The sequence below is a fragment of the Aquarana catesbeiana genome, linkage group LG08 (genome assembly GCF_042186555.1).
Source record: "Aquarana catesbeiana isolate 2022-GZ linkage group LG08, ASM4218655v1, whole genome shotgun sequence".
Taxonomy (NCBI): domain Eukaryota; kingdom Metazoa; phylum Chordata; class Amphibia; order Anura; family Ranidae; genus Aquarana; species Aquarana catesbeiana.
Window position 1 is genome coordinate 24,412,095 of NC_133331.1, and position 26,638 is coordinate 24,438,732.

Consider the following 26,638-nt stretch of genomic DNA (forward strand, 5'->3'; position numbering starts at 1 on the left):
TACTATCATGGATGCAGAGCGGCCCGAGGAGAAGAAGGGAAGAAGACGCTGACTCCGCGGAGGAAGATGCCGGACGAGAACACCGGAGAAAGAACCAGAAGAACCAGAATAAGAAGAAGATGGAGGAAGAAACCCAAGGAAGATAGAAGATAGAAGAAAGAAGAAAGAAGATAGAAGAAAGAAGAAGCATTTAAATAAAGGAATTGTCAAAAACTGTCTCTTGTCATTTTTAACATTTTTGACACTTTTTTAGTGAAATGGTAGGTGTACTTTTGTACCCCCTTACCATTTCACACAGGGGGGGAGGGCCGGGATCTGGGGGTCCCCTTGTTAAAGGGGGCTTCCAGATTCTGATAAGCCCCCACCCGCAGACCCTCACAACCACCGGCCAAGGGCTGTGGGGATGAGGCCTTTGTTCTCATCAACATGGGGACAAGATGTTTTGGGGGCTACCCCAAAGCACCCTCCCAATGTTGAGGGCATGTGGCCTGGTATGGTTCAGGAGGGGGGGCGCTCTCTCATCCCCCCTCTTTTCCTGTGGCCTGCCAGGTTGCGTGCTCGGATAAAGGTCTGGTATGAATTTTTAGGGGGACCCCACGCCATTTTTTTTTTTTTAACCACTTGCTTACTGGGCACTTAAACCCCCCTCCTGCCCAGACCAATTTTGAGCTTTCAGCGCTGTCGCACTTTGAATGACAATTGCGCGGTCATAAAACACTGTACCCAAATGAAATTTTTATCATTTTTTTCCCACAAATAGAGCTTTCTTTTGGTGGTATTTAATCACAGCTGGGATTTTTATTTTTTGCTAAACAAACAAAAAAAGATGGAAATTTTTGAAAAAAAAAAAAAATCATGTTTAATAGTTTGTTATAAAATTTTGCAAACAGGTAATTTTTCTCCTTCATTGATATGCGCTGATAAGGCGGCACTGGTGGGCATTGATAGGCTGTACTGATGGGCATGGATAGGCACAGATAAGGCAGCACTGATAGGCACAGTTAAGGCGGCACTGATAGGCACAGTTAAGGCGGCACTGATGGGGACAGATAAGGCGGTACTGATGGGGACAGATAAGGCGGTACTGATGGGCACAGATAAGGCGGCACTGATGGCCACAGATGGGCGGCACGGATGGGTGGCACAGATGGGTGGCACGGATGGGTGGCACGGATAGGTGGCACGGATGGGCACTGATAGGTACCACTGATGGGGGGCACTGATGGGTGGCACTGATGGGGGCACTGATGGGGGGCACTGATGGGGGCACTGATGGGTGGCACTGATTGGCACTTATGGGCACTGGTAGGTGACACTGATGGGCCTCTGATAGGTTGCACTGATGTGGGTGCTGATGGGTGGCACTGATGTGGGTGCTGATGGGTGGCACTGATGGGTGGCACTGATGGGTGGCACTGTGGGCACTGATGGGTGGCACTGTGGGCACTGATGGGTGGCGCTGATTGATGGCACTGGGGCACTGATGGGTGACTCTGGTGGGCACTTGTAGGCAGCACTGCTGCCTATTGCTTTGTGTTGTAATAGCGCTGTGATCGGGACTGATGTCCCGATCACGGCCGCCGGTGATCGGGTTTTTTTTTTCCTCCTCACGCTGTCAGCGCGAGGAGAAAAAATAGCCGATTACCGACTCTGTTTACATCACATGATCAGCTGTCATTGGCTGACAGCTGATCATGTGGTAAGGGGTCGGGACCAACCCCTTACTCTGATCTGTGATCAGGCGAGTCTCATAGACTCGCTGATCACCGAGTGCGCCGCGCGCGCCCTGCAGGGGGCGCGCAGGCCGCTTGTGAACGGGACGACGTCAATAGACGTCGTCCCGGCAATTTAGATCCGCGCTGTTGCCGTCATTTGGCAATGGCCCGGATCTGAAGCTGTTAATTTTGGCCGGGGTTCCCCATAATATTCATACCAGACCTGGAGGGCCTGGTATGGAATTTAGGGGGACCCCCCACGTCATTTTTTTTTTTTAATTTTGGTTCGGGGTTCCCCTGTGGAGAATACCCATGCCGTTTTTATCAATGAACTTTTATGTGTATTGTCGGACCGGCAATTCATTAATAGCCACAAGTAGTTTTAAATGACTTTTTTTCCTTTGAAATGTAATTTTGCTGTCAGACTGTTCTAAAAACGGGAAACATGCGTCCCTTTACAGGCATACTATAGACACCACCCAGGTACGAAATTTAAAGGAATATTGTTTGACTTTAAGCATTATTAAAATCACTGCTTCCGAAAAAACAGCCGTTTTTTAAAACTTTTTTTTGCATTGATCCATGTCCCCTGGGGCAGGACCCAGGTCCCCAAACACTTTTTATGACAATAACTTGCATATAAGCCTTTAAAATTAGCACTTTTGATTATTCATGTTCGTGTCCCATAGACTTTAATGGTGTTCATGTGTTCGAACAAATTTTTTGCCTGTTCGCAAGTTCTGGTGCGAACCGAACAGGGGGGTGTTCGGCTCATCCCTACTCCTTATCCTCTCTCATCCAGGCTCAGGGTACTTTGTCTGGCAAAGCAGCTGCCAACGCGGCCTCTTCCCTCGGCTCAATGGCATCAGTCACTCCTTCCCTTGCCCCACCATGTCCTCCTGAGGAGTCCCCCGAACTGTTTGACCACAGTGTTGGGTACATGCTCCAGGAGGATGCCCAGCGTTTTGAAGGCTCCAATGATGGTACCCAGCTAGAGGAAGGCAGTAACGTGAGCCCAGAGAGAGGGGGTGCCCAAGAAGGACAGCAATCTTGCAGTCATGTTTCCCAGCTGCAGCATACTGACAGCTTTGCTCCAGTGATGAGGAGGGAGGGGATGATGAGGTCACTGACTCCACATGGGTGCCTGATAGGAGAGAGGAGGAGAAGGCACATCACCAACGAGGCAGGATGCCCTCCAGGGGCCTGCTTAAGGGCAGAACACCGACTGCATCATACCGCAGAGCTCCGCATGTGCAGGGCGCTGCTATCTCTGCACGTTATTCCAAAAGTTCTTTGGTGTGGGCCTTTTTTGAGATGAGTGCATCAGATCCCACCGCTGCTATTTGCAACATTCTCAAGCGTATCTCTCGTGGCCAAAACATCTCCCGCTTGGGCACCACATGCTTGACCAGACATATGTTGACCTGCCATTCAGTTCGTTGGCAAGTGTACCTAAAAGACCCACACCAAAGAACAAAGAGGACCTCTCCTTGCTTCTCATCAGCTGGGATCTCCAACCCCACTATACCTTCAGTCCTCTCTGAGACCTGCACTGAGAGGAATGAAGGTGTAGAATTAGGTGTGTTACAGCCAAGTACTTGGGGGCAATCTGCTATCGGTACACCGATGTCAGATTGTACCAGGCAAATTTCCCTGCCCCAGCTGCTGCACCGCCGAAAGAAGTTTGCTCCTAGCCATCCACATGCCCAGCGGTTAAATGCTAGCTTGGCTAAATTGCTAGCACTTCACCTGCTTCCTTTTCAGTTGGTAGACTCTGCCCCCTTCTGTGAGTTTGTGGAATGTGTGGTACCTCAGTGGCAGGTTCCCAAACGCCACTTTTTCTCATGGAAGGCGATTCCGGCTCTCTACCGACATGTGGAAGGCAATGTCTTGGCCTCGCTGGACAGGGCAGTCAGCGGTAAGGTGCATACTACCGCTGACTCATGGTCCGGCAGGCATGGACAGGGACGTTACCTATCTTTCACCGCGCACTGGGTGACTCTTCTGGCATCTGGGAAGGATGCAGGACAGGGTGCAGTAGTGTTGGAGGTTGTTCTGCCACCATGCCTCCAAAATACTACTAGTGGTGATTCTGCCACACCTCTCTCCTCCACCCCCTCCTCTTCTTCTTCCTCCATGGCCTCTTCCTGTGCTGATTTGACTTTGGAACCAGCGGTGCTCCGTAGCCGTTCAAGGGGTTACGCAGGCATGCAGGCCAAAAGATGCCATGCGTTGCTTGAGCTGGTGTGCTTGGGGGACAGGAGCCACACTGGGGCAGAGATTCTGTCAGCTCTTCAGGGGCAGGTTCAGAGGTGGTTGACGCCACACCAGCTTAAGGCAGGTATGGTGGTTTGCGACAATGGCACCAACCTCCTCTCCGCCCTCCGACAGGGACAACTGATCCATGTGCCCTGTTTGGCTCACGTCCTTAACTTGGTAGTGCAGCATTTCTTGGGCAGGTACCTGGGCTTACAGGATGTCCTGAGGCAGGCCAGGAAAGTCTGTGTGCATTTCCGTAGGTCATATAATGCCAGTGATCGGCTGGCTGACCTCCAAAAGGAATTTAACCTGCCCAAGAACCGCCTAATCTGTGGCATGCCCACCAGGTGGAACTCAACGTTAGCCATGCTGCAGTGGCTGCACACGCAGCAGAGGGCCATCAATGAGTACTTGTGTGACTATGGCACCAGGACAGGGTCAGGGGAGCTTGTTTTTTTTCCCCACGCCAGTGGGCCATGATCAGGGATGCATGCACTGTCCTGTCACCATTTGAGGAGGCCACAAGGATGGTGAGCAGTGACAGTGCATACATTAGTGACACTGTCCCCCTTGTCCACCTATTGGAGCACACACTGTGTGGAATAATGGACAGGGCACTTGAGGCAGTGTTCCTGCGTGCCCGTCGATCACACAGGAAGAGGACGAGGAGGAGGAGGAGGAGGAAGAGAAGGATTGTGTCAGCATGGAGGTTGAGCCTGGCACTCAGCATCAGCAGCAGTCTTTAAGGGATCATTTAGAGTCCCAAGAAACCCATGAACTTGTACGTGGCTGGGAGGAGGTGGCTAGGAATCATGTCGTCTTTAGTGACCCAGAGCCAAACCTACGCTGCATGGCCTCCCTGATCCTGCAAAGCCTGCGGAAGGATCCTTGTATTCGTGGTATCAAGGAGAGGGATCAATACTGGCTGGCAACCCTCCTGGATCCACGTTACAAGGGTAAGGTTGCGGACCTTATCTTGCCGTCGCAGAGGGAGCAGAGGATGAAACATCTTCAGGAGGCCTTGCAGAAAGGTCTGTGCAACGCGTTCCCAGAGACTGGGAAGTTACAAACTCCTGTTCCTGGACAACGTGTTGCTGAGGCTTCGGTCAGTCAAAGAAGGAGCGGTGGAGAAGGTGGCCGTCTGACCGATGCATTCAGACAATTTTTTAGTCTGCAGCCCCAAGGCATGATTGGTTTCAGCAACTATCGCCAGTGTATGTTTTACATGGTGCAGGAATACCTAGGGGCAAGATATGACTTGGACACCTTTCCCACCGAAAATCCTCTGGGTTACTGGGTCTTGAGGATGGATCACTGGCCAGAGCTTGCACAGTATGCAATTAAGCTACTGACCTGTCCTGCATCCAGCGTTCTTTCAGAACGCACATTCAGTGCTGCTGGAGGTTTTGTAACCGATCACAGGGTGCGCCTGTCCACTGACTCGGTCGATCGACTGACCTTCATAAAAATGAACCAGTCTTGGATCACCACCAGCTACCAAGCACCTAAAGCTGATGTAACCGAATAATTTTTTTTGAAATGTCAGATCCCTTCAAGACTGCCTATGCTGATGCTGAGTTTCTATCCTGTTATGCTGAGTGACTATCCTCTTCCTCCTCAATGATCATGCTGATAGCTTGTAAGAATATTTTTGGTTTTGGGCGCTGCCACCAGTGGCTAAGGCCCAATTTTTCAGCCCCTGTTTAACAGGGGCATGTAATTACAATTTTTGATGCAATATTTTGCAAGGAGGGTTCGTTGCTGCACTCAACTAGAGTATTTGTGAGGGGTTGCGGTGTTGTGGCACCAGCACCAGTGCCTAAGGCCCAATTTTTCAGCCCCTGTTTAACAGGGACGTGTAATTACAATTTTTGATGCAATATTTTGCAGGAGGGCTCATTCCTGCGCTCCAACTAGAGTATCTGTGAGGGGTTGCAGTGTTGTGGCACCAGTACCTAAGGCCCAATTTTTCTGCCCCAGTTCAACAGGGACATGTAATTACAATTATTGATCTAATATTTCACAGCAGGGCCCGTTTCTGTGCCCACCAAGAGTAACTGTGAGGACTTACAGTGTTGTGGCACCAGCACCACCACCACCAAAGGCCCAATTTTTCTGCCCCTGTTCAACAGGTGCATGTAATTACAATTCTTGATCTAATATTTCACAGCAGGGCCTGTTCCAGCTCCCACCAAGAGTAACTGTGAGGACTTACAGTGTTGTGGCAACAACACCACCACCACCAAAGGTCCAATTTTTCTGCCCCTGTTCAACAGGTGCATGTAATTACAATTCTTGATCTAATATTTCACAGCAGGGCCCATTTCTGCACCCACCAAGAGTAACTGTGAGGACTTACAGTGTTGTGGCACCAGCACCACCACCACCAAAGGCCCAATTTTTCTGCCCCTGTTCAACAGGTGCATGTAATTACAATTCTTGATCTAATATTTCACAGCAGGGCCTGTTCCAGCTCCCACCAAGAGTAACTGTGAGGACTTACAGTGTTGTGGCAACAACACCACCACCACCAAAGGTCCAATTTTTCTGCCCCTGTTCAACAGGTGCATGTAATTACAATTCTTGATCTAATATTTCACAGCAGGGCCCGTTTCTGCACCCACCAAGAGTAACTGTGAGGACTTACAGTGTTGTGGCACCAGCACCACCAAAGACCCAATTTTTCTGACCCTGTACAACAGGGGCATGTAATTACAATTATTGAACTAATATTTCACAGCAGAGCCCGTTCCTGCGCCCACCAAGAGTAACTCTGAGGGCTTACAGTGTTGTGGCAACACCAACACCTAAGGCCCCAATTTCTGCAGAGTATATAGGGCCGTACTTTCAAACATCCAACTTACAAAAGACTCCTAATTGCAAACGGAAGGAGACAACAGGAAGTGAGATGAAATCTACCCCTAGGAAGGGAAATTCTCTCCTGTAAGAGTTCATATGGGAAAAATGTGTCTCCTTGCCACTGATGCTTTATCACCAATCCTTGTTTCACTAAAAACCCCAAATTGTCAAAAAACATTTGTCATTGGGACAGAAAGTGAGGTAAAATCTTCTGAAGAGGTGCACAGACAGCAAAACAAATGTTACAGGGCTGATACCCCTTCCCTATGTTTTCCAAAAAGCTTAAAATTAGATTTTTTGGCTGGAGCTACACTTTAAAAATGTACCAGTTCAAAATTACAAACAGATTCTACTTAACAACAAACCTACAGTCCCTGTCTTGTTTGCACCGCCTATATACTGCTGTTCAGAGGGCCTGGGGCCCCACGCCTTTCCTTTTTTAAATTTGGGTGCGGGGTTCCCCTTAATATCCATACAAGACCCAAAGGGCCTGGTAATGGACTGGGGTGGTACCCATGCCGTTTGTCTCACTGATTTTCATCCATATTGCCGGGACGGGACATTACATTAAATCCGTAAGCAGTTTTAAATTACTTTTATTACTTTAAAAATGTCATTTTGTGCAAGGACTGTTCTAAGCACGGGAAACACGCACCACTTTGCAGGCATATTATAGACAGCCCCCAGGAACAATATTTAAAGGAATATTTCACTTTTTTTTTCACTTTAAGCATCATTAAATTCACTGCTCCCGAAACAACGGCCGTTTTTAAAACTTTTTTTTGCATTGATACATGTCCCCTGGGGCAGGACCCGGGTCCCCAAACCCTTTTTAGGACAATACCATGCAAATTAGCCTTTAAAATTTGCACTTTTGATTTTGAACGTTCGAGTCTCATAGACTTTAATTGGGTTCTAACGTTCGTGCAAATTTTCGGTCTGTTCGCAGGTTCTGGTGCGAACTGAACCGGGGGGTGTTTCGGCTCATCCCTAGTGGGAACACCATTTATGTTGGCAGCTGCTTAGTTTATTATTATTTTTTTTTTTCAAAGAGATTTTATTAAAGGTTTTCAGGAGTACAATAAACAAATACAGAGAATACAATAATAAGTTGTTAACAGGCATTAACTATATCCCTATATTGGTAATAGCCAAAGAAGCACGTTTAGTAGATATCTTATCGGCATTCTGACACAATCAGTCGATTGGACAATGACCTTCTCAATTTTATTCAATTTTCTATGCGGATAAAAGAGGTCTAGGAGCATGTGTGTAAGAAGAATGTGTATGTGTCTCTGTATCTGGAGATGGGGATGTTTGTCTGTATTGGGCTTAGATCTAAAGAAAGGTGAATACCAACAGCCGTTATCCCAGCCCCCGATCACCCCTAAAGGGATCTAACTGTGATCGGGGGGGAGGGTATGTGAGTTTAAGTCTATTTTGTGTATGTCTGGTCTGTGAATATTTTTGTAAGGGTGAGCCCACATTATAGGTTTAGGCTCTCCGGCTTTGGGAGCCTAGGTGTGATACTTGGTGTCCAACACTAAGAGCCATATTTGGAATTGTTTTGTTTTTTTTTTTTTCGTAGGAAGCCAAGCAGGACAGTTTGTTTATAACGAGGTAGAAAAACATGATCAGTAAAGAAGCGGTTATGTGGGATAGCATGGTGTGAGGGGGGAAAGGGGGGATGAAGGGGTAGCGGAGGTCTATGTAGGGATCAGTGGGTTCCAAGATCAATTCCTCAAAGTTGTAGATGATGGGTTATTATGTGGACTTTCAGTCTGTGTAGATTCACGGAAATGTGTCCAACATGCCCAAGTGTTTCTGTACTTTGTCTGGTTGTCTCTGGTTTGGTGTATAAGTTTTTCCATCTCTGCTATTCTGTCCACCCTATGGAGCTATTCTGTAACAGTGGGAGGGGAGGTGCTTCTCCAGTGAATCGGGATGCAAAGGTTGGCCGCATTTATGAGATATAGAGCAAGGGATTTTTTATAAGAAGATATAGGGAAGGTGGTGTGGTGGAGCAAAAATTGTGCAGGTGTAAAATTAAGAGTATAAATTGTAATTTGTGAGATTAGGTTATGAATTTCTGTCCAAAATAGTTTGATGAGTGAGCATTCCCACCAAATGTGTAATAGTATTCCTCGGGCCGAGTTATATCTCCAGCATAGCGGGGGGGAGACTAGGATGACATTTATGAATCTTGTCAGGAGTCCTATACCATCTTCAGAATATCTTGTATCTACTTTCTTGAGTGGAAACAATGATGGAACCTTTGTGCATGTGGCTATATATGCGCTCCCACTCTTCCTTCGTAAGGTCCACATGTAGGTCAGATTTCCATTGTCGGACAATTTTGTCATCTTTGATGATATGGTTCGAGAAAAGGAGCACATAGATAGTGAAAATTAGGTGTCTATGGGGTTCTCCGCTACTACAAAGTAGTTTGAAGGGCGTGTAATCCCTTTGCCAATGAGTGTAGCATTTGGAGTCATGTAAAAAGTGCCGCAGTTGTAGAAATTTAAAGAAAGGAATGTTATGATCAGGGAATTTAGCAGACATAGCTTGGTCTGAAAGGAGTTTGTTGTTTTGGAAAAATTGTTGAGCTCTTATTTGGGTTCCGTGTGGTGTCTCATATGTGGTGAGTAAGGACAGACCCAGTGGGAACTCAAGGTTGTCATCTATAGGGGTCATGGGACTGGGCGCAGGTTGCCATTTCAGTTTTTTGCAAGCCGCTCTAAATTGTGACAGGGTGGCATTAATTAGTGGGTGTGATGAGAGTGCTTTGGGGGTGTGAGAGTGAAGAATCCACGGAAAGCTGTGTAGCGGAGTTTGAGTAAATGAGTTTTCAAGCTGGATCCAATCTTTATTTTGTCCATGTACATGCCAGTCAACTATTCTGGTCAAATGACATGCCCAATGATATTTTTGGATGTCTGGAAAGCCAAGACCCCCTTGTAGTTTGGGGAACGTTAATCTATCCCAACTGAGTCTGGGCATTTTGGAGGACCATATGAGGTTCCTGCACATGTGTTTGTATGATGAAAAGAAGGAGGAGGGGAGCGTAATGGGGGTAGCTTGAAAGAGATATAGAAGTCTGGGCACTACATTCATTTTAAGGATTGCTGTTCTACCGAACCACGAGAAAGGTCCTGCATGCCATTTGTGAAGGTATCCTTGGATGGTTTGGAGAACAGGTTGGAAGTTCTGAGAATATAGGTCGGCCAGTCTGGAGGGGATCTTTGCTTAGTTTATTATTTATTTTGGTTTGCGCATTAGTACTTTCACTTGGGGTGTATAGATAGATATATATATATATATATATATATATATATATATATATATATATATATATATATATATATATACATATATCATGTATTGTTCTTATGTTATTGATATGTATATAGATGAAATTACTATTATGCAATCAATTCTAACGTGTCATTATAAGTTATCTATGCCAATAAACATTTCAATAAAGTTTAAACTGCGTATCATCTGCCTCATCTAAAGTCCCACTAACCCTTCCCCTTATTGGCTGATATATGAAGGTCGGTGCTCCCTGTGACTGTGGTGCAGCCTTTTGCTGCCACTTGTTGATGTGTTACAAAACTAGTCTCAAAACCTTTTGATACCACCTTCTATCTTATATATGTGTATGTTTTTGGTGGGGACCAGGATGAAACCGGGGGAGAGGTTAATAAAGTAGTTCAGTGTTTTGCAGAATGCTGTGGATAATGCTAGTGCTATATAAAAAGCTACATTCGATAGCCTATGTTTACTAGTAATGAGTAGGGATGAGCTTCGAGTTTGAGTCGAACTCATGTTCGACTGGAACATTGGCTGTTCGCAAGTTCGCCGAACAGCGAACAATTTGGGGTGTTCACGGCAAATTCGAATGCCACGGAACACCCTTTAAAAGTCTATGGGAGAAATCAAAAGTGCTAATTTTAAAGGCTAATATGCAAGTTATTGTCATAAAAAGTGTTTGGGGACCCAGGTCCTGCCCCAGGGGACATGGATCAATGCAAAAAAAAGTTTTAAAAACGGCCGTTTTTTCAGGAGCAGTGATTTTAATAATGCTTAAAGTCAATCAATAAAAGTGTAATATCCCTTTAAATTTCGTACCTGGGGGGTGTCTATAGTATGCCTGTAAAGGGGCGCATGTTTCCTGTGTTTAGAACAGTCTGACAGCAAAATGACATTTTGAAGGAAAAAACTCATTTAAAACTACCCGCGGCTATTGCATTGCCGACAATACACATAGAAGTTCATTGATAAAAACGGCATGGGAATTCCCCAAAGGGGAACCCCGAACCAAAATTAAAAAAAAAAATGACGTGGGAGTCCCCCTAAATTCCATACCAGGCCCTTCAGGTCTGATATGGATATTAAGGGGAACCCCGGCCAAAATTAAAAAAAAAAAATGACGTGGGGTTCCCCCTAAATTCCATACCAGACCCTTCAGGTCTGGTATGGATTTTAAGGGGAACCCCGCTCCAAAAAAAAAAAAAAAACGGCGTGGGGTCCCCCCAAAAATCCATACCAGACCCTTATCCGAGCACGCAACCTGGCAGGCCGCAGGAAAAGAGGGGGGGACGAGAGTGTGCCCCCCCCCTCCTGAACCGTACCAGGCCACATGCCCTCAACATTGGGAGGGTGCTTTGGGGTAGCCCCCCAAAACACCTTGTCCCCATGTTGATGAGGACAAGGGCCTCATCCCCACAACCCTGGCCGGTGGTTGTGGGGGTCTGCGGGCGGGGGGCTTATCGGAATCTGGAAGCCCCCTTTAACAAGGGGACCCCCAGATCCCGGCCCCCCCCCTGTGTGAAATGGTAAGGGGGTTCTTACCCCTACCATTTCACTAAAAAACTGTCAAAAATGTTAAAAATGACAAGAGACAGTTTTTGACAATTCCTTTATTTAAATGCTTCTTCTTTCTTCTATTTTCCTTCATCTTCTGGTTCTTCTGGTTCTTCTGGCTTTTCTGGTTCTTCCTCCGGCGTTCTCCTCCAGCATCTCCTCCGCGGCGTCTTCTATCTTCTTCTCCCAGGGCCGCTCCGCACCCATGGCATGGGGGGAGGCTCCCGCTCTTCTCTTCATCTTCTTCATCTTCTTCTCTTCTTCATTTTCTTCCCCGGGCCGCTCCGCAACCCATGCTGGCATGGAGGGAGGCTCCCGCTGTGTGACGGCGCTCCTCGTCTGACAGTTCTTAAATAACGGGGGGCAGGGCCACCCGGTGACGCCGCCCCCCTCTGACGCACGGGACATGACGGGACTTCCCTGTGGCATTCCCCGTGACGTCACAGGGAAGTCCCGTCAAGTCACCGTGCGTCAGAGGGGGGCGGGGTCACCGGGAGGCCCCGCCCCCCCCTTTATTTAAGAACTGTCAGACGAGGAGCGCCGTCACACAGCGGGAGCCTCCCTCCATGCCAGCATGGATTGCTGAGCGGCCCGGAGAAGAAAATGAAGAAGAGAAGAGGAGAAGAAAAGAAGAAGAGAAGAGCGGGAGCCTCCCCCCCATGCCATGGGTGCGGAGCGGCCCGAGGAGAAGAAGATAGAAGACGCCACGGAGGAGATGCTGGACGAGAATGCCGGAGGAAGAACCAGAAGAGCCAGAAGAACCAGAAGAACCAGAAGATGAAGGAAGATAGAAGAAAGAAGAAGCATTTAAATAAAGGAATTGTCAAAAACTGTCTCTTGTCATTTTTAACATTTTTGACACTTTTTTCGTGAAATGGTAGGGGTACTTATGTACCCCCTTACCATTTCACACAGGGGGGGGCCGGGATCTGGGGGTCACCTTGTTAAAGGGGGCTTCCAGATTCCGATAAGCCCCCCGCCCGCAGACCCCCACAACCACCGGCCAGGGTTGTGGGGATGAGGCCCTTGTCCTCATCAACATGGGGACAAGGTGTTTTGGGGGGCTACCCCAAAGCACCCTCCCAATGTTAAGGGCATGTGGCCTGGTACGGTTCAGGAGGGAGGGGGGGCCGCACTCTCGTCCCCCCCTCTTTTCCTGCGGCCTGCCAGGTTGCGTGCTCGGATAAGGGTCTGGTATGGATTTTTGGGGGGACCCCACGCCGTTTTTTTTTTTTTTTTTGGCGCGGGGTTCCCCTTAAAATCCATACCAGACCTGAAGGGTCTGGTATGGAATTTAGGGGGAACCCCACGTCATTGTTTTTTAAATTTTGGCTGGAGTTCCCCTTAATATCCATACCAGACCTGAAGGGCCTGATATGGAATTTAGGGTGACCCCCACGTCATTTTTTTTTTTTAATTTTGGTTCGGGGTTCCCCTGTGGGGAATTCCCATGCCGTTTTTATCAATGAACTTCTATGTGTATTGTCGGCAATGCAATAGCCGCGAGTAGTTTTAAATGAGTTTTTTCCTTCAAAATGTCATTTTGCTGTCAGACTGTTCTAAACACAGGAAACATGCGCCCCTTTACAGGCATACTATAGACACCCCCCCAGGTACGAAATTTAAAGGGATATTACACTTTTATTGTTTGACTTTAAGCATTATTAAAATCACTGCTCCTGAAAAAACAGCCGTTTTTTAAAACTTTTTTTTGCATTGATCCATGTCCCCTGGGGCAGGACCCAGGTCCCCAAACACTTTTTATGACAATAACTTGCATATTAGCCTTTAAAATTAGCACTTTTGATTATTCATGTTCATGTCCCATAGACTTTAACGGTGTTTGCGTGTTCGAACGAACTTTTTTCCTGTTCGCATGTTCTGGTGAGAACCGAACAGGGGGGTGTTCGGCTCATCCCTAGTAATGAGTATCTATGCTTCCTTATAGGACAAATAAAAATCACAGTGAAAACTGAGGCTCTGGACACAAAAGAATTGTGCAAAAATGAGATCCCAATTCTCCCTAAGCAAGGAGGCACGGATACAATTGTCAAGTCTTTACTTGTTCAGGTCAGTATGCATCAGACAAGCTTTATTCTATAGTGTCCGGAGAATCAAGAACGTTTCCCACCTTCCTTTTCACTTGTGTCCATACTTTGCCATGCTGTTAAACAAAATAAATAGCTCTGTGTCAATTTCCCAATCCAGCTAAAATTTTGTTGCAATTCTGAAGAACGTGGTAGGATTTGGGTGCCATCAAAGTTCAACCTTAACAAAGCCATCAGCACACAGATCTCCATTTGATAAAGATGTAAAGCTTATTCACATAGTAAATATTTTTTCTACTGGAAGTTTGTTTTGTTGTTCAAAGCAAATGACAGATAACAGCCATCGCTTTTGTCATGACAAAATAGCATTTAATGTGAAGCCATAGCTTGTATTTCATAAAATGTAAGGGAAGGAAAATCCTCTGTGGTCTCCACTATAAATCCTGAATCCCTAATACTTTCCCCCATTATAATGTGCCATTATGTAGCTAAGGTATCATTTAAAGGGGATTAAAATGAAATAGCTAAAATTGTTGTCACCATTATACAAAATTTGACATGCTGTAGCTAGGTGTGTTGGAGCACGTAAGTCAAATTGCCAAAAGATCACAGTCGGTCATAGGTATACAGAATTTCGAGTATACAGTGTAGGGTAGGTGGAATTGACACTGCTAATGTGAAATGTGCTCTAATGTGTCAATAAAATCATACACAACTGTAAAAATAAATAAAAAAGCAAAAAGCATAAGCAACCATAAAAAACACAACACTCAGAAGCAAAAGTACTAAGTGCAACTATACCATAAGGCAAAGTGGTAATGTGCAATAATACAGTATAATCAAAGTGCTACAGTGATGTCTGTGTAAGCATGATAACATCAAATAAAGTCCATAAATTAAAATAAAAGTCATCATTTCATATCAGAAAAAATCACTTCAGTAATAAAATTAAAGTTTACTAAGTGCTGCCAAACGCATGCAATCGGGCAGTAGCTAATTGTCACACTCGTGCCCCCCTCCTGTGCTGCACTCCCTGGCTCACCGCAATGGCTTAGTCTAACGCATTTCATCATGAAGATGTCATCAGAGGCGGACGTCTTTGTAACAAAACGCATTAGAGGGCCATTGTGTCATTACGTCACATCCGGTTTTGGTCTGTGGAAAGCAACTGGACTTCCTGGTTTTTGTTATACAACACCTGTAATTATTTGGATTCCTGTAAGTGTACTAAATTATTTGGGCAATAAAAAGAGGTATACAGAGTCACGCTATAGGCATAATTATTGTCTTTTCATGAGCCTATTGGGGCAGAAGAGACCAAGGAATTAACTGCAAGGACCTCATTTACAATCATTTGACACTGTGGAGGCTAGTTACCCTTTGATGGGTAGTGTTGTCTGACGAGTGCAGCACAAGAGGGGGGCACGAGTGCGGCATGAAAATACTGCCCTTATTGCATGCACGTTTGGCAGCACTTACTACACTTTAATCTCATTACTGAAGTGATTTTTTTCTGATATGAATTTATGGACTTTTATTTGAATTTATCCACTTGCCAACCAGCAGTTTTACTGTGGCAGAATGGCACGGCTGGGCGAAACAACGTTATGTAACGTTGCTTTTCCCGGAGGCCAGTAGGGGTGCACCCACTGCTCGCCCCCAGAGCCGATGCAAGTGCCTAACGGTCGCGATGACCGCCAGGCTCCCGCGATTATAGACTATAGACACCCCCAGGCATGATATTTAAACAAATATTTAATTTTTAATGTTTCACTTTAAGCATTATTAAAATCACTGCTCCTGAAAAAACGGCCGTTTTAAAAACTTTTTTGCATTAAAACATGTCCCCTGAGGCAGGAAGCGGGTCCCTAAACACTTTTTATGGCAATAACTTGCATATAAGCCTTTAAAATGAAACTTTTGATTTTTCACATTCGTGTCCCATAGACTTTAACGGTGTTCACACAAATTTTTTCGCACTTTCTGGTCTGAACCGAAATGGGGGGTGTTCTGCTCATCCCTAACTATTATATATGCAGAGAAATTACTATGTAACACAACAAACTATATAATGTTTCTTTTACTGATCCTCACAGCCTGGAGGTGTCCCGAGGGAGATAAGATCTAGCTCTCTGATATGCACGAAGGGTGGAAAAGGTGAGGAATATCTGGACAGGTTTACAGAAACAGTTTGTGTTGCCCATGTCAATTATTCTGAAGTTGGCTTTTGTTTTATAAACTGCAAATGAAAGCAAGGATCCTATTGGTTACTATTGAGATAGAAATGTTTTCTTCGTTTTGGACAGATATTGTTGTATTTTCTAGACTTTAGGGAAAGGATCCAGAATTTGCACATAATAAAATGTGTTGATGATATTTACATCAACAGTATTTAACCCCTTGCTGACCAGCGAATGACGATGTATGTCGGCACAATGGCACAGCCGGGCAAATGGGCGTACAGGTACGTCCCTTTAAATCATGGCATTGTGGACACGCGTATGCCCCGCCGGATACTCTGTGACTGTGCCCACGGGTCCCGCGGACTGGGTGTCCACCGGGGGCCCGGGGGCCCGCGAGCCTGCGTGTCACAAAGCGGCAGAACAGAGAGATGTAAACAAGGCATTTCCCTGTTCTGCCTAGCAACATGACAGAGATCTTTTGCTCCCTGTCATCGGGAGCAGTGATCTCTGTCATGTTCTAGTGAGACAATCCCCCCTACAGTTAGAATCACTCCCTAGGACACCTTTAACCCCCTCATCGCCCCCTAGTGTTTAACCCCTTCCCTGCCAGTGTCATTTACACAGTAATCAATGCATTTTTATAGCACTGATCGCTGTATAAATGAAAATGGTCCCAAAATAGTGTCCAGTGTCCGATGTGTCTGCCATAATGTCGCAGTCATGATAAAAATCTCAGATCGCCGCAATTACTAATAAAAAAAAAAGATTAATACTAAAAATGCCATAAATGTATCCCCTATTTTGTAGACGCTATAGCTTTTGCGTAAACCAATCAATATACACTTATTGCAATTTTTTTTTTTTTTTTTTTTTTTTTACCAAAAATATGTAGAAGAATACATATCGGCCTAATCTGAGAAAGAAATTTGTTTTTTTATATATTTTTTGGGGGTATTTATTATAGCAAAAAGTTAAAAAATTTTGTTTTTTTTTCAAAATTGCTGCTTTTTTTTTGTTTATAGCACAAAAAATAAAAACCACAGAGGTGATCAAATACCACCAAAAGAAAGCTCTATTTGTAGGGAAAAAAAGGACATCAATGTTGTTTGGGTTTAACGTTGCACGACTGCGCAATTGTCAGTTAAAACAACGCAGTGCCGAATCACAAAGAGTGCTCTAGTCAGGAAGGGGGTAAAACCTTCTGGGGCTGAAGTGGTTAAAAGTAAAAAAAAAGGCTGTTAATCCAATTTAAAATGTCCACCAAAAGTTATATTTCAGTTATGTATGTCAGTGAGATAAGTTACACACTAGGGTTGATTTACTAAAGGAAAATAGACTGTGCTCTTTGCAAAGGGCAGTTGCACTCTTTGAGAGCAGATGCTCCAGAGCTTAGTAAATGAGCAAAAGCTCTGCTGAATTCCATCATCCAATCATATGCAAGCAAAAAAGCAGTTTTTTTTTTAATTTTCCTTGCACGTGATTGGGTATTCTTTGCAAAGTGAAGCTTTACCTCATTTACTAAGCTCTGGAGCAACTGCATTTGCAGAGTGCACAGTCTATCTGCCTTTAGTAAATCAACCCCACTGAGTTCTGTATTTTCTGGGGGCTCTAGCAGAATCTCCTCATCATAGTTCCCACTTCTTGGAATCTTATTTATACTACAACCAAAGTGTCTCCTTGACTTTCCCCTCTTCCTGTTACAATCTCTATGGGCACAATTCACTAAGCGATTAGTTACCGCATCCAAGTACATGGCAACAAATCGCACAACATTCAGAAACAAAAAACTGTGATATTCACCAAGAAACTCTCCTTAAAAACTTGCATTTCCAAAAATACTGCATTAAACCGTGCAGTAAGTTATCGCAAGCATCTCACATCCCACAATCTCACCAGCGACCATCTGCTATGACGCCTTAACAAAAAAATGTAAGGTAGCCAGCAACTTAGTCTTTGTAGACTTAAGCCTCGTACACACGGTTGGATTTTCCGATGGGAATTGTGTGATGACAGGCTGTTGGTGGAAAATCCAACCGTTTGTACGCTCCTTTAGACAATTGTTGTCGGATTTTCCACTGACAAATGTCTGTTGCCGGATTTTCCGAACGTGTGTACACAAGTCCATCGGACAAAAGTCTAAAAAAAGTACAAACATGCATGCTCAGAAGCAAGGAGGAGCCGGAAGCGGTCGGTCTTGTAAACCAGCGTTTGTAATGGAGAATTAACATTCGTGACACAGCAAATTATGAAATCTTGAAATGCAAAGCACATTTCTCTTCTTCTTTAATGGGATAATAATGAAGCTGCTTTGCTGGTGATACTGATGGAGTTATTGCAAACAAATTTTCAAAGACTTTTTTTTTTCTTCTTGATTACAAAAGCTTTTATTAAAAAATCAATAGCATACAGTCAGTGCGTCAGACAAAGTCAAATAATTTGAATATGGTATAGCAGTTACAATTATTTGAAGATGATGGGGTTCAGTAAAATGGGATCAGCATCAAAAAAACATTCAGTTTACAATATGTTTTAGTAAAGGCAATGGTGGTTATTTACAAAAGAAAAATCCACTTTGCACTACAAGTGCACTGCAACTACAAGTGCACTGCAAGTTGCACTTGGAAGTGCAGTCACTGTAAATCCAAGGAGGGCATGCAAGGAAAATATAAAACAGCATTTTAGCTTGCACATGATTGGATTATAAAATCAGCAGAGCTTCCTCTCATTTCAGATCTACCCCCCAGATTTATAGCGACTGCACTTCCAAGTGCACTTGCAGTGCACTTGTAGTGCAAAGTGGATTTGCCTTTCGTAAATAACCCCCATTGTGTTTCTCAAGAGGAAAAATCTCTGGGGGACTTTACAAGGTTATAGAAATACGGTATCCCAATGTTATCATGAATATCCAATTGTTATCATGAATAAGCATAGTATCATATAGTGTGTGATGAATGCGTTTGGATGGTTTTATTGCTTCCATTCTGGCTAGTACTTGCGACCAGGGAAGAGCTGTGGAATGCCAATTTAGTGCTGTGACCCAATGTACGGCAAAAAAAACCTGTGGATTCGCTTTTCGCAAGGTGCAGGGATATCAGGAATTGAGGTGAAGCATAGGCACATTTGTATAGTGAGGGTAATTAAGCGACCTGCAATGGTAGATGCCTTCGAAGCTGCTTTCTGCCAGATGGGCCTAAAGAGTTTACAGCTCTAAAAGATATGGGATAGTGAGCCAAGCTTGTTACAGCCACAAAAACACAGGGGAGACACCGCAGGGTAGATCAAATGTATTCTCGTGGGTGTCATGTACCACCTTATGTGGAGTTTGACAGCTGTTTCACGGATTGAGTGTGACCTTGTGTTTTTGAACATGTTAGTTAGCATTTCCTCCCATTCAGGTGGTCCAAAGGTAAGGCCTGTCTCTCTCTGCCAACAAAGCATTGGTTTAGTTTTCTCTTCCAAGGCAAATTCATTAAGTAAGCTCTATAGTTTAGAAATAACCCCTTTGTCTCTGGATGAGTGTATACATATGTGCTCATATTGTGTGGTATGTATTCCGGATTCCAGGGTGCCTCTGCTGTGGTAAAAGTGCTCAATTTGTGTGTCTGTATAATTCAGAGGGGGGAAAATTGTGTTCTTCTTGTAGTTGTATAAAAATGATGACCTTCTTTGAGGGATTGGAATGTAGTTACTCCAGCTGCGCTCCATTTTAGGAACCTGGTTCTATCATGAAAGGCTAGATATCCCACAAAGGAGTATAGGGGAGAGAGGGCAGAGGCTAGGTGGAATTTCTTAATGTATAGTGACTAGAGGTATATCGATTGGTATACAATCGTGATTAAAGAAACAAATTGACTAGGTTTGATTGATCTAGACCACAGTAACCCGGAAAGGAGGAAGAGGAGGATAGCGTGTGCTTTGAAAGTGAGCCATGGGATATTAGTAGGGGGAGCATGCCATTGGGCTGTTTGTGCTAATCTGGCCGATAAATAATAACGCCAAAGATCCAAGAGACCCAGTTCTCCGAGAGGTTGGGGTCTGTACAATAAAGATTTATGGAATCTTGGCTTTTTATTATGCCATATGAACTTGTTAACATACCTTTGGATTGAGTCAATGTAAGATTTAGAGACATAAATAGGGAGATCTAAAGAAAATTTTTTAGTAGGGATCTGATATTGGAGACTATAGGGTGATAATTCGCTTGAAAGAGTGTCTGAAACTTAGGGGTGAGCTGTATACCTAAGTAGCAAAATGTCTGGGTGCACCAAGCGAAAAGGAAGTGGCGTTGTAAGGAGGATGCAAGGTCGTTTGGTATATTTATTGGCATAGCTGAGCATTTAGCTAAATTAACCCCTAGTCCTGATATCTCATTGAAAGAGTCTAGTAAGGAGGTTAGGTTGGGCAGTGCTATCAGTGGGTTCTTTAGAAACAGGAGGACATCGTCAGCATAAAGACTAAGTTTAAATTCATTGCCCAGGCTGCAGTTAAACTGCAGTGACTTGTCAGTGTCACTGCAGTTTGAAAATGGAGCCGCCGGCACCGAAATACACAGAGCCGGTCCTCGGCTCTTCTCGGCGGCTCTCGGTCACTTTCAGCTCCACTCGTAGTCCCGCCCAGGATGGGCTTGACTGTGAACGGAGCTAGCCGAACCTAGCCGAGTACACTCGGCTATCTGTATATGGGCGGCGCTCGAAGCCGAAAGTGGCCGAGAAGAGCCGAGGACCGGCTCTGTGTATTTCGGCAGCCGGCGGTGCCATTTTCAAATCAGCGGCTGGTGATCGCTCCGCTCAGTCAGCGGGGGATCGCAGGGGATCAGTGTATAACACGCACCCGCGATTTTCCCCTGATTTTAAGGGGAAAAAAGTGTGTGTTATACGCCGATAAATACCGTACTTCTTTTGTACAGCTCAGAACATCTCCGTTATTTGATCAATGAGTAACTGGTTAATTATTATTTGGTCATTCACACGTATCTGTTTATACTGATACTGATATGTTAGAATTGTATAATCGTGTGAGCTCGTTTATATGCCTCTCGCTCAGTGCGTCCCTGCTTGTCTTTCGGATCATTGGATCCCTGTGATGCATTAATGTCCGCATGTTGCCCCGGGTTGGGGATTGCATTTCCCTATGCGTCTTCCCGGCAGGGTGGGGAGCCTCGCCATCTGTGCTCCCATTCCGACCCACTAGGTGGCCGTTATTCTGCTTTGGCCACCTGTGGGAGTGATCACCCTGCCGGTGGCGTCCCTGATCACCTCTGGACGTCATTGCTCCAGCCACCTGTGGGAGTGATCACCCCACCGGTGTTCCAGATCACTTTGGACGTAGCGTGCCGTGCATGTGGATGGGCCCCTCCGCGTGCACGTGTGACGTCATGACGTCACGTAGTTTACAGCGGAGGTGAAGACAGCGGTCGGGGCTCTGCCTTCAGGGACGCCGAGGGAGCCACATGAGGCACGCCATTGGCGGCCATTGTCTCCCCCTGCTCGCCAGACGTTTTTGGGGGGAGGAGCAAACGGCACCTACTATCAATTCTTTCAGTATCCCTTAATCAAGGCTACTATTTAATTTCCATGAAGAGTGCTGATCAAATTGCAATCCCCTCACATCCCTCGTGGATGGCCAGACTTCTTTCCTCAATTACAGGAGTAATCTATAATCATCCATCTACCAACTCTGTAAGTGTTTAGGTAGATTTCATTTGATTTTAATACTTTATATTCACTTAAACTTCACTACTAGGCTTATCAGCTCTGGATTTTTTATGTAATTTTCTTTTGGCCTACACACTTTTCAAAATCATGCTCACTCCATCTTCCCATCACACACATACTGTACCCATTGACTTTCCACCAATCAATGGTTTTCACACAATCACCCTCACACTAGTTTTTATTTAATTAAATCAGATTTTTCTTCACATCACTTTCATTTTTGTTTTTATTTTGTTTTTCTACACCTTATCACTTTTCCATCCCCTGTGTCATCATCCACCACTTCACAGCTAGAATTGAATGACAAGGCCACCTCTGGCTTATCTACACTAGTCACCTAAATCCTTAATATCACCATCCAATTCAATACTATTATGATTCTCATATTATTATTATCCCCTTTACATGTCTAATTACCATAGTATACCATAGATTATTATAACACTGTTTGACCGTTCAATAGATAACTCAAATAAACTATAAATTGATATGGGTTTGTCTATGAGCTAATGCCCTGACAATTGCCGTAGGCTCTGGCCCCACCACCTCTGGGGAGCTTCGGTGGGGGACACTTGTTATGTGTGACTCCTTGTAAGCCGCATTGAGTGGATCCTTGTCCTCTTCTCGGTGACTCATTGTGGCGTGGAGGCGTGCAGAATGGTCTGATGGCTGTGCAGGGAGGTTATGACTGAGAGGTATTTCCAAATGTAGTGGTAATTATGTGCAATATGTAACATACATTTTTGCATACATTATACCTTGTTTTCAAACAAACTTGATATGTTATTATAAATTTTCTTTTTCTTAGCAAAATCATCCTCTGAAGAGACCCCACACATCATGGGTTGAAACGCGTCAGAAACTGTTATGCAATAGTCATTAATATATGCTGTGTATAACCCTTTGTTTGCTATTTCCTGTATTAGGCATAAGCATATTTCCATCTGAGCTCATATTTTAACACTCATTCAATAATCCACTCTGTCCTCCAATAAAGTTTTTCATTCTTTATTCAATGCGTAATTTTCTCATTATCTATCTAGCTGCCTAAAAACCCCCCTGGGGGACCCTTCCCATTTTTTCTGAAAAATGAAGCTTGTGCTTCGTTGGGGGCATAGACAGAGGCAATAGTCGTGGCCCGACCTTGGATCTTACCCTGCAATATTATGAACCTACTGTTAGAGTCCTTATATATATGACCAACTTCAAATAATACTTTTTATACTTTTTCATAATTTTTTTTTTTATGAATATGGCTACTCCACGGGATTTAGTAGTGTGGGTTGTGCAATAGAATTGTTTGAAAGATTTGTCAAAGAATTGAGAGTGGATAGTATTAGAGAAATGGGTTTCCTGCAATAAGAGGATGTCCACACCCAGACTTTTATATTGACAGAATGCTTTCTTCTATTTCTGTGGAAGGTTAAAGCCTTGTACATTATATATATATGATATTATTTTAAGGGCCATAGGGACTTAATGGGTATGTAGCTTGGTGATGTCCATAAGGGCTAAGAATATAATTTTGCCATGGAATAGCCAGATACACATCATTCAGCCAATTGTAATACCATACACTTCTATTGATAGAAAAGATCTTTGTTTGTGGTTCATCATGACAGATAACTGTTAGAAATGAACTGTCAATATACAATAACTGAGTAAACTTATACCGACTAGGGATGAGCCGAACACCCCCCTGTTTGGTTCGCACCAGAACATGCGAACAGACAAAAAATTTATTCTAACACGCAAACACCTTTAAAGTCTAAGGGACAGGAACATGAATAATCAAAAGTGCTAATTTTAAAGGCTTATATGCAAGTTATTGTCATAAAAAGTGTTTGGGGACCTGGGTCCTGCCCCAGGGGACATGGGTCAATGCAAAAAAAGTTTTAAAAACTGACGTTTTTCGGGAGCAGTGATTTTAATAATGCTTAAAGTTAAACAATAAAACTGTAATATTCCTTTAAATTTCGTAACTGGGGGGTGTCTATAGTATGCCTGTAAAGGGGCGCATGTTTCCCGTGTTTAGAACAGTCTGACAGCAAAATGACATTTCAAAGGAAAAAAAGTCATTTAAAACTACTCGCGTCTATTAATGAATTGCGGTCCGACAATACACATAAAAGTTCATTGATAAAAACGGCATGGGAATTCCCCACAGGGGAACCTTGAACAAAAATTTACAAAAATAAATTACGTGGGGGTCCCCTAAATTCCATACTAGGCCCTTCAGGTCTGGTATGGATATTAAGGGGAACCCCGGCCAAAATAAAAAAAAAAATGGCGTGGGGTCCCCCTCAAAATCTATGCCAGACCCTGGTATGGATTTTAAGGGGAACCCCACGCCAATTTTTTTTAAAAAACTGGCGTGGGGTCCCCCCAAAAATCCATACTAGACCCTTATCTGAGCACGCAACCTGGCAGGCTGCAGGAAAAGAGGGGGGACAAGAGAGCGCCCCCCCTGAACCGTACCAGACCACATGCCCTCAACATTGTGAGGGTGCTTTGGGGTAGCCCCCCAAAACACCTTGTCCCCATGTTGATGGGGACAAGAGCCTCATCCCCACAACCCTTGCCTGATGGTTGTGGGGGTCTGCGGGTGGGGGGCTTATCGGAATCTGGAAGCCCCCTTTAACAAGGGGACCCTGTCATGAACCTTGAAATACTGGATTGTCATGAAGCTTGGAGTAGTGGCTGATTCATAATGCTGGGACAAATACTGTTAGGAGATGCTGATGTCAATTCCAGTCACCTATCTGTCTGTTGCCTGCTAGAATGTGTATTGTAAATAAGTCTACTATGGGATCTAAGAGTCATTAGATCCCCATTGTTGTTTGTGTTAATTAACTCTGCTATTGTGTGAAGAAGAGTCTGTGTTGATTTGTGATAATGTTGATTGTGTTTTCTGAGCTACAAGGCGGCCAGTCTGGCCTAAAGGTCATGTCTGAGTCATCTAGGCTGTCTAAAGGGATTAGTTAATTAGCCCATGCTAATTAGGTTTCTGGTCACAGGTGTATGTTCAGAGTAATATGAGCAGGAGGTATACACCTCCTCTTTTACTGTATAAAAGAGCCTGTATTTTTCAATAAAAGAGATTCCTGGTTGAACTTACATACAGCCTGCCTGGTGTTTGTTCTGAGCTACACAACTGGATTAGAATGGCACATAGCTGTAGTTCTAGTCCCGGAGCATCGGATGACCGAACCATCAGATGTTGCGATCTGCACTCTGATTCTATAGCCGCAGAGGAGTGTCGGGAGAGTGGAACCGAGCGAGCAGGGTCTCGTTACATTGGTTGGCAGCTGTGGGATTTGCTCTCCAGTTGCTGGGACACTCCAAACCACCACAGTGAATGGCCAGCTATGCAGCCTGCAGGAGAGCCACGCTGAAAGACTTACTTGAGAGCCGTGGAGGGACCGGTGGGACAATGAACAAGGCCACCCTGATCAGTGAGCTAGCCAAGATGGATCAGAGGGATGGTGATGCGGGACCCCGGTCAGTTGAAGACTTGTTTCAGCAACGAGTTCGAGAGCGGTTGGCATTATATGGTGCTAACCCATCAGAGACCGCCATACAGAATGCCATTAGAGACATCCAGCTGCAGGATGAGCGACAAGAGAGAGAACTAGAGCGGCAACATGAGCGGAGAATGACGGAAATACGGCAATCGAAGACAACACCTAAAGATACAGCGCCTTTCCGTAAGTTGCCCTTTCGGGCGTTCAAACTATTTAAGGAAGGAGAGGAGAAAATTGAAGCATTCCTGCAGGACTTTGAGAGACTATGCCAGATACATAATGTACTGTCCCAAGATTGGGTTGCCTTACTGGCGAGTAATTTGACTGGCAGAGCAGCCAATGCGTATCGGGCCCTGGAGGATGAGGACGCTTTAAGATTATGACCGGGTAAAAGAAGCACTGCTAGCCCGATTTGCCATTACACCCGAAGCCAGTCGGATTAAGTTTAGAGAATCCCGGAAACAAGCCAACATAACATACGTGGAGTGGGCATATTGTCTGCAGCGGAACCTTAAGGGTTGGTTCCAGGGAAGCCAAGCTCATACCATAGAGGACATCACCCAGCTAGTACTCTTAGAACAGTTCTTTAACCACACCGCTCTGGTAGTACGGGATTGGGTGCGAGATAAGCGACTACAGACTGTACAGCAAGCGGCTACTTTGGCTGATGAATATCTGGACTCTCGAAGGTCAGGTGAAAGTGAGCGCTATCCACTATCTTGGCCCAGTTTACCAGCCTCTAACCCAACTTGAGTACCTCAGTGGTCTGCCTCTAGAACTCCAACCCGACCCAACCCTCCTAACGGACCTAAGTGCTATACCTGTAACCAAACCGGTCATCTGCAGCGATATTGTCCTACCCGATCCACGAGGTACCAAGAGACTGCTCATCCATCCAGACCAGTGGCTCATTGCTTCCAGAATGAGCCCAACCATCGAGATGTTCAGGAAGAGTTTGACAAACTTTTTGAGGCTGATCCCGTCCAAGCTGCTGCCGGAGATAATCGGCAGCACCATCGGCAGGCAGTATGGGTTAATGGGCAGCCGGCCCAGGGACTCCGCAAATCCGGGGCTACGATTACCCTCATCCAGCCTCACATGATTCCCCAGTCGGCCCGGACTGGCCAGACTGTTGCAGTCAGGGTAGCAGGGGGCAAGGTGCTACGTTTATCCACCACCCAAGTCCTCTTGGATTGGGGCTCAGGGGAGCGACAAGTGCGAGTGGGATTACTACATGAGTTACCCGCGGAAGTACTTTTGGGGAACGATTTGGGGCATTTGACTTCCTCATATGCCCCAGAGGCCGCCATGGCCGTGACCACCCGATGTCAGAGCCAACTTCAAGGCAACTCCACTCCTATGGGGACCCAGGTAAGACCAAATCCTCCTACATTACCCCAACTTGACAACCCTGTGTCCTGGGATTCTCCCTCCGACATTAGGCAAGAGACTCAGAATGACCCAACATTA

The 26,638-nt window shown here is 45.0% G+C and overlaps 1 protein-coding gene across 1 annotated transcript in view; it reads left to right on the forward strand.

Annotated features, from left to right (window-relative positions):
* The window catches only part of LOC141105643 (alpha-2-macroglobulin-P-like), a 108,818-nt gene extending 86,163 nt beyond the window's left edge, over positions 1–22,655 (forward strand). Inside the window, exons 6-8 of the mRNA XM_073595616.1 lie at positions 13,648–13,769; positions 15,844–15,904; positions 22,453–22,655. Coding sequence (XP_073451717.1) covers positions 13,648–13,769; positions 15,844–15,904; positions 22,453–22,493 — 224 coding nt within the window. The 3' untranslated portion in view covers positions 22,494–22,655. The remainder of the gene's footprint in view (positions 1–13,647; positions 13,770–15,843; positions 15,905–22,452) is intronic.
* The last annotated feature ends 3,983 nt before the right edge of the window (positions 22,656–26,638 follow it).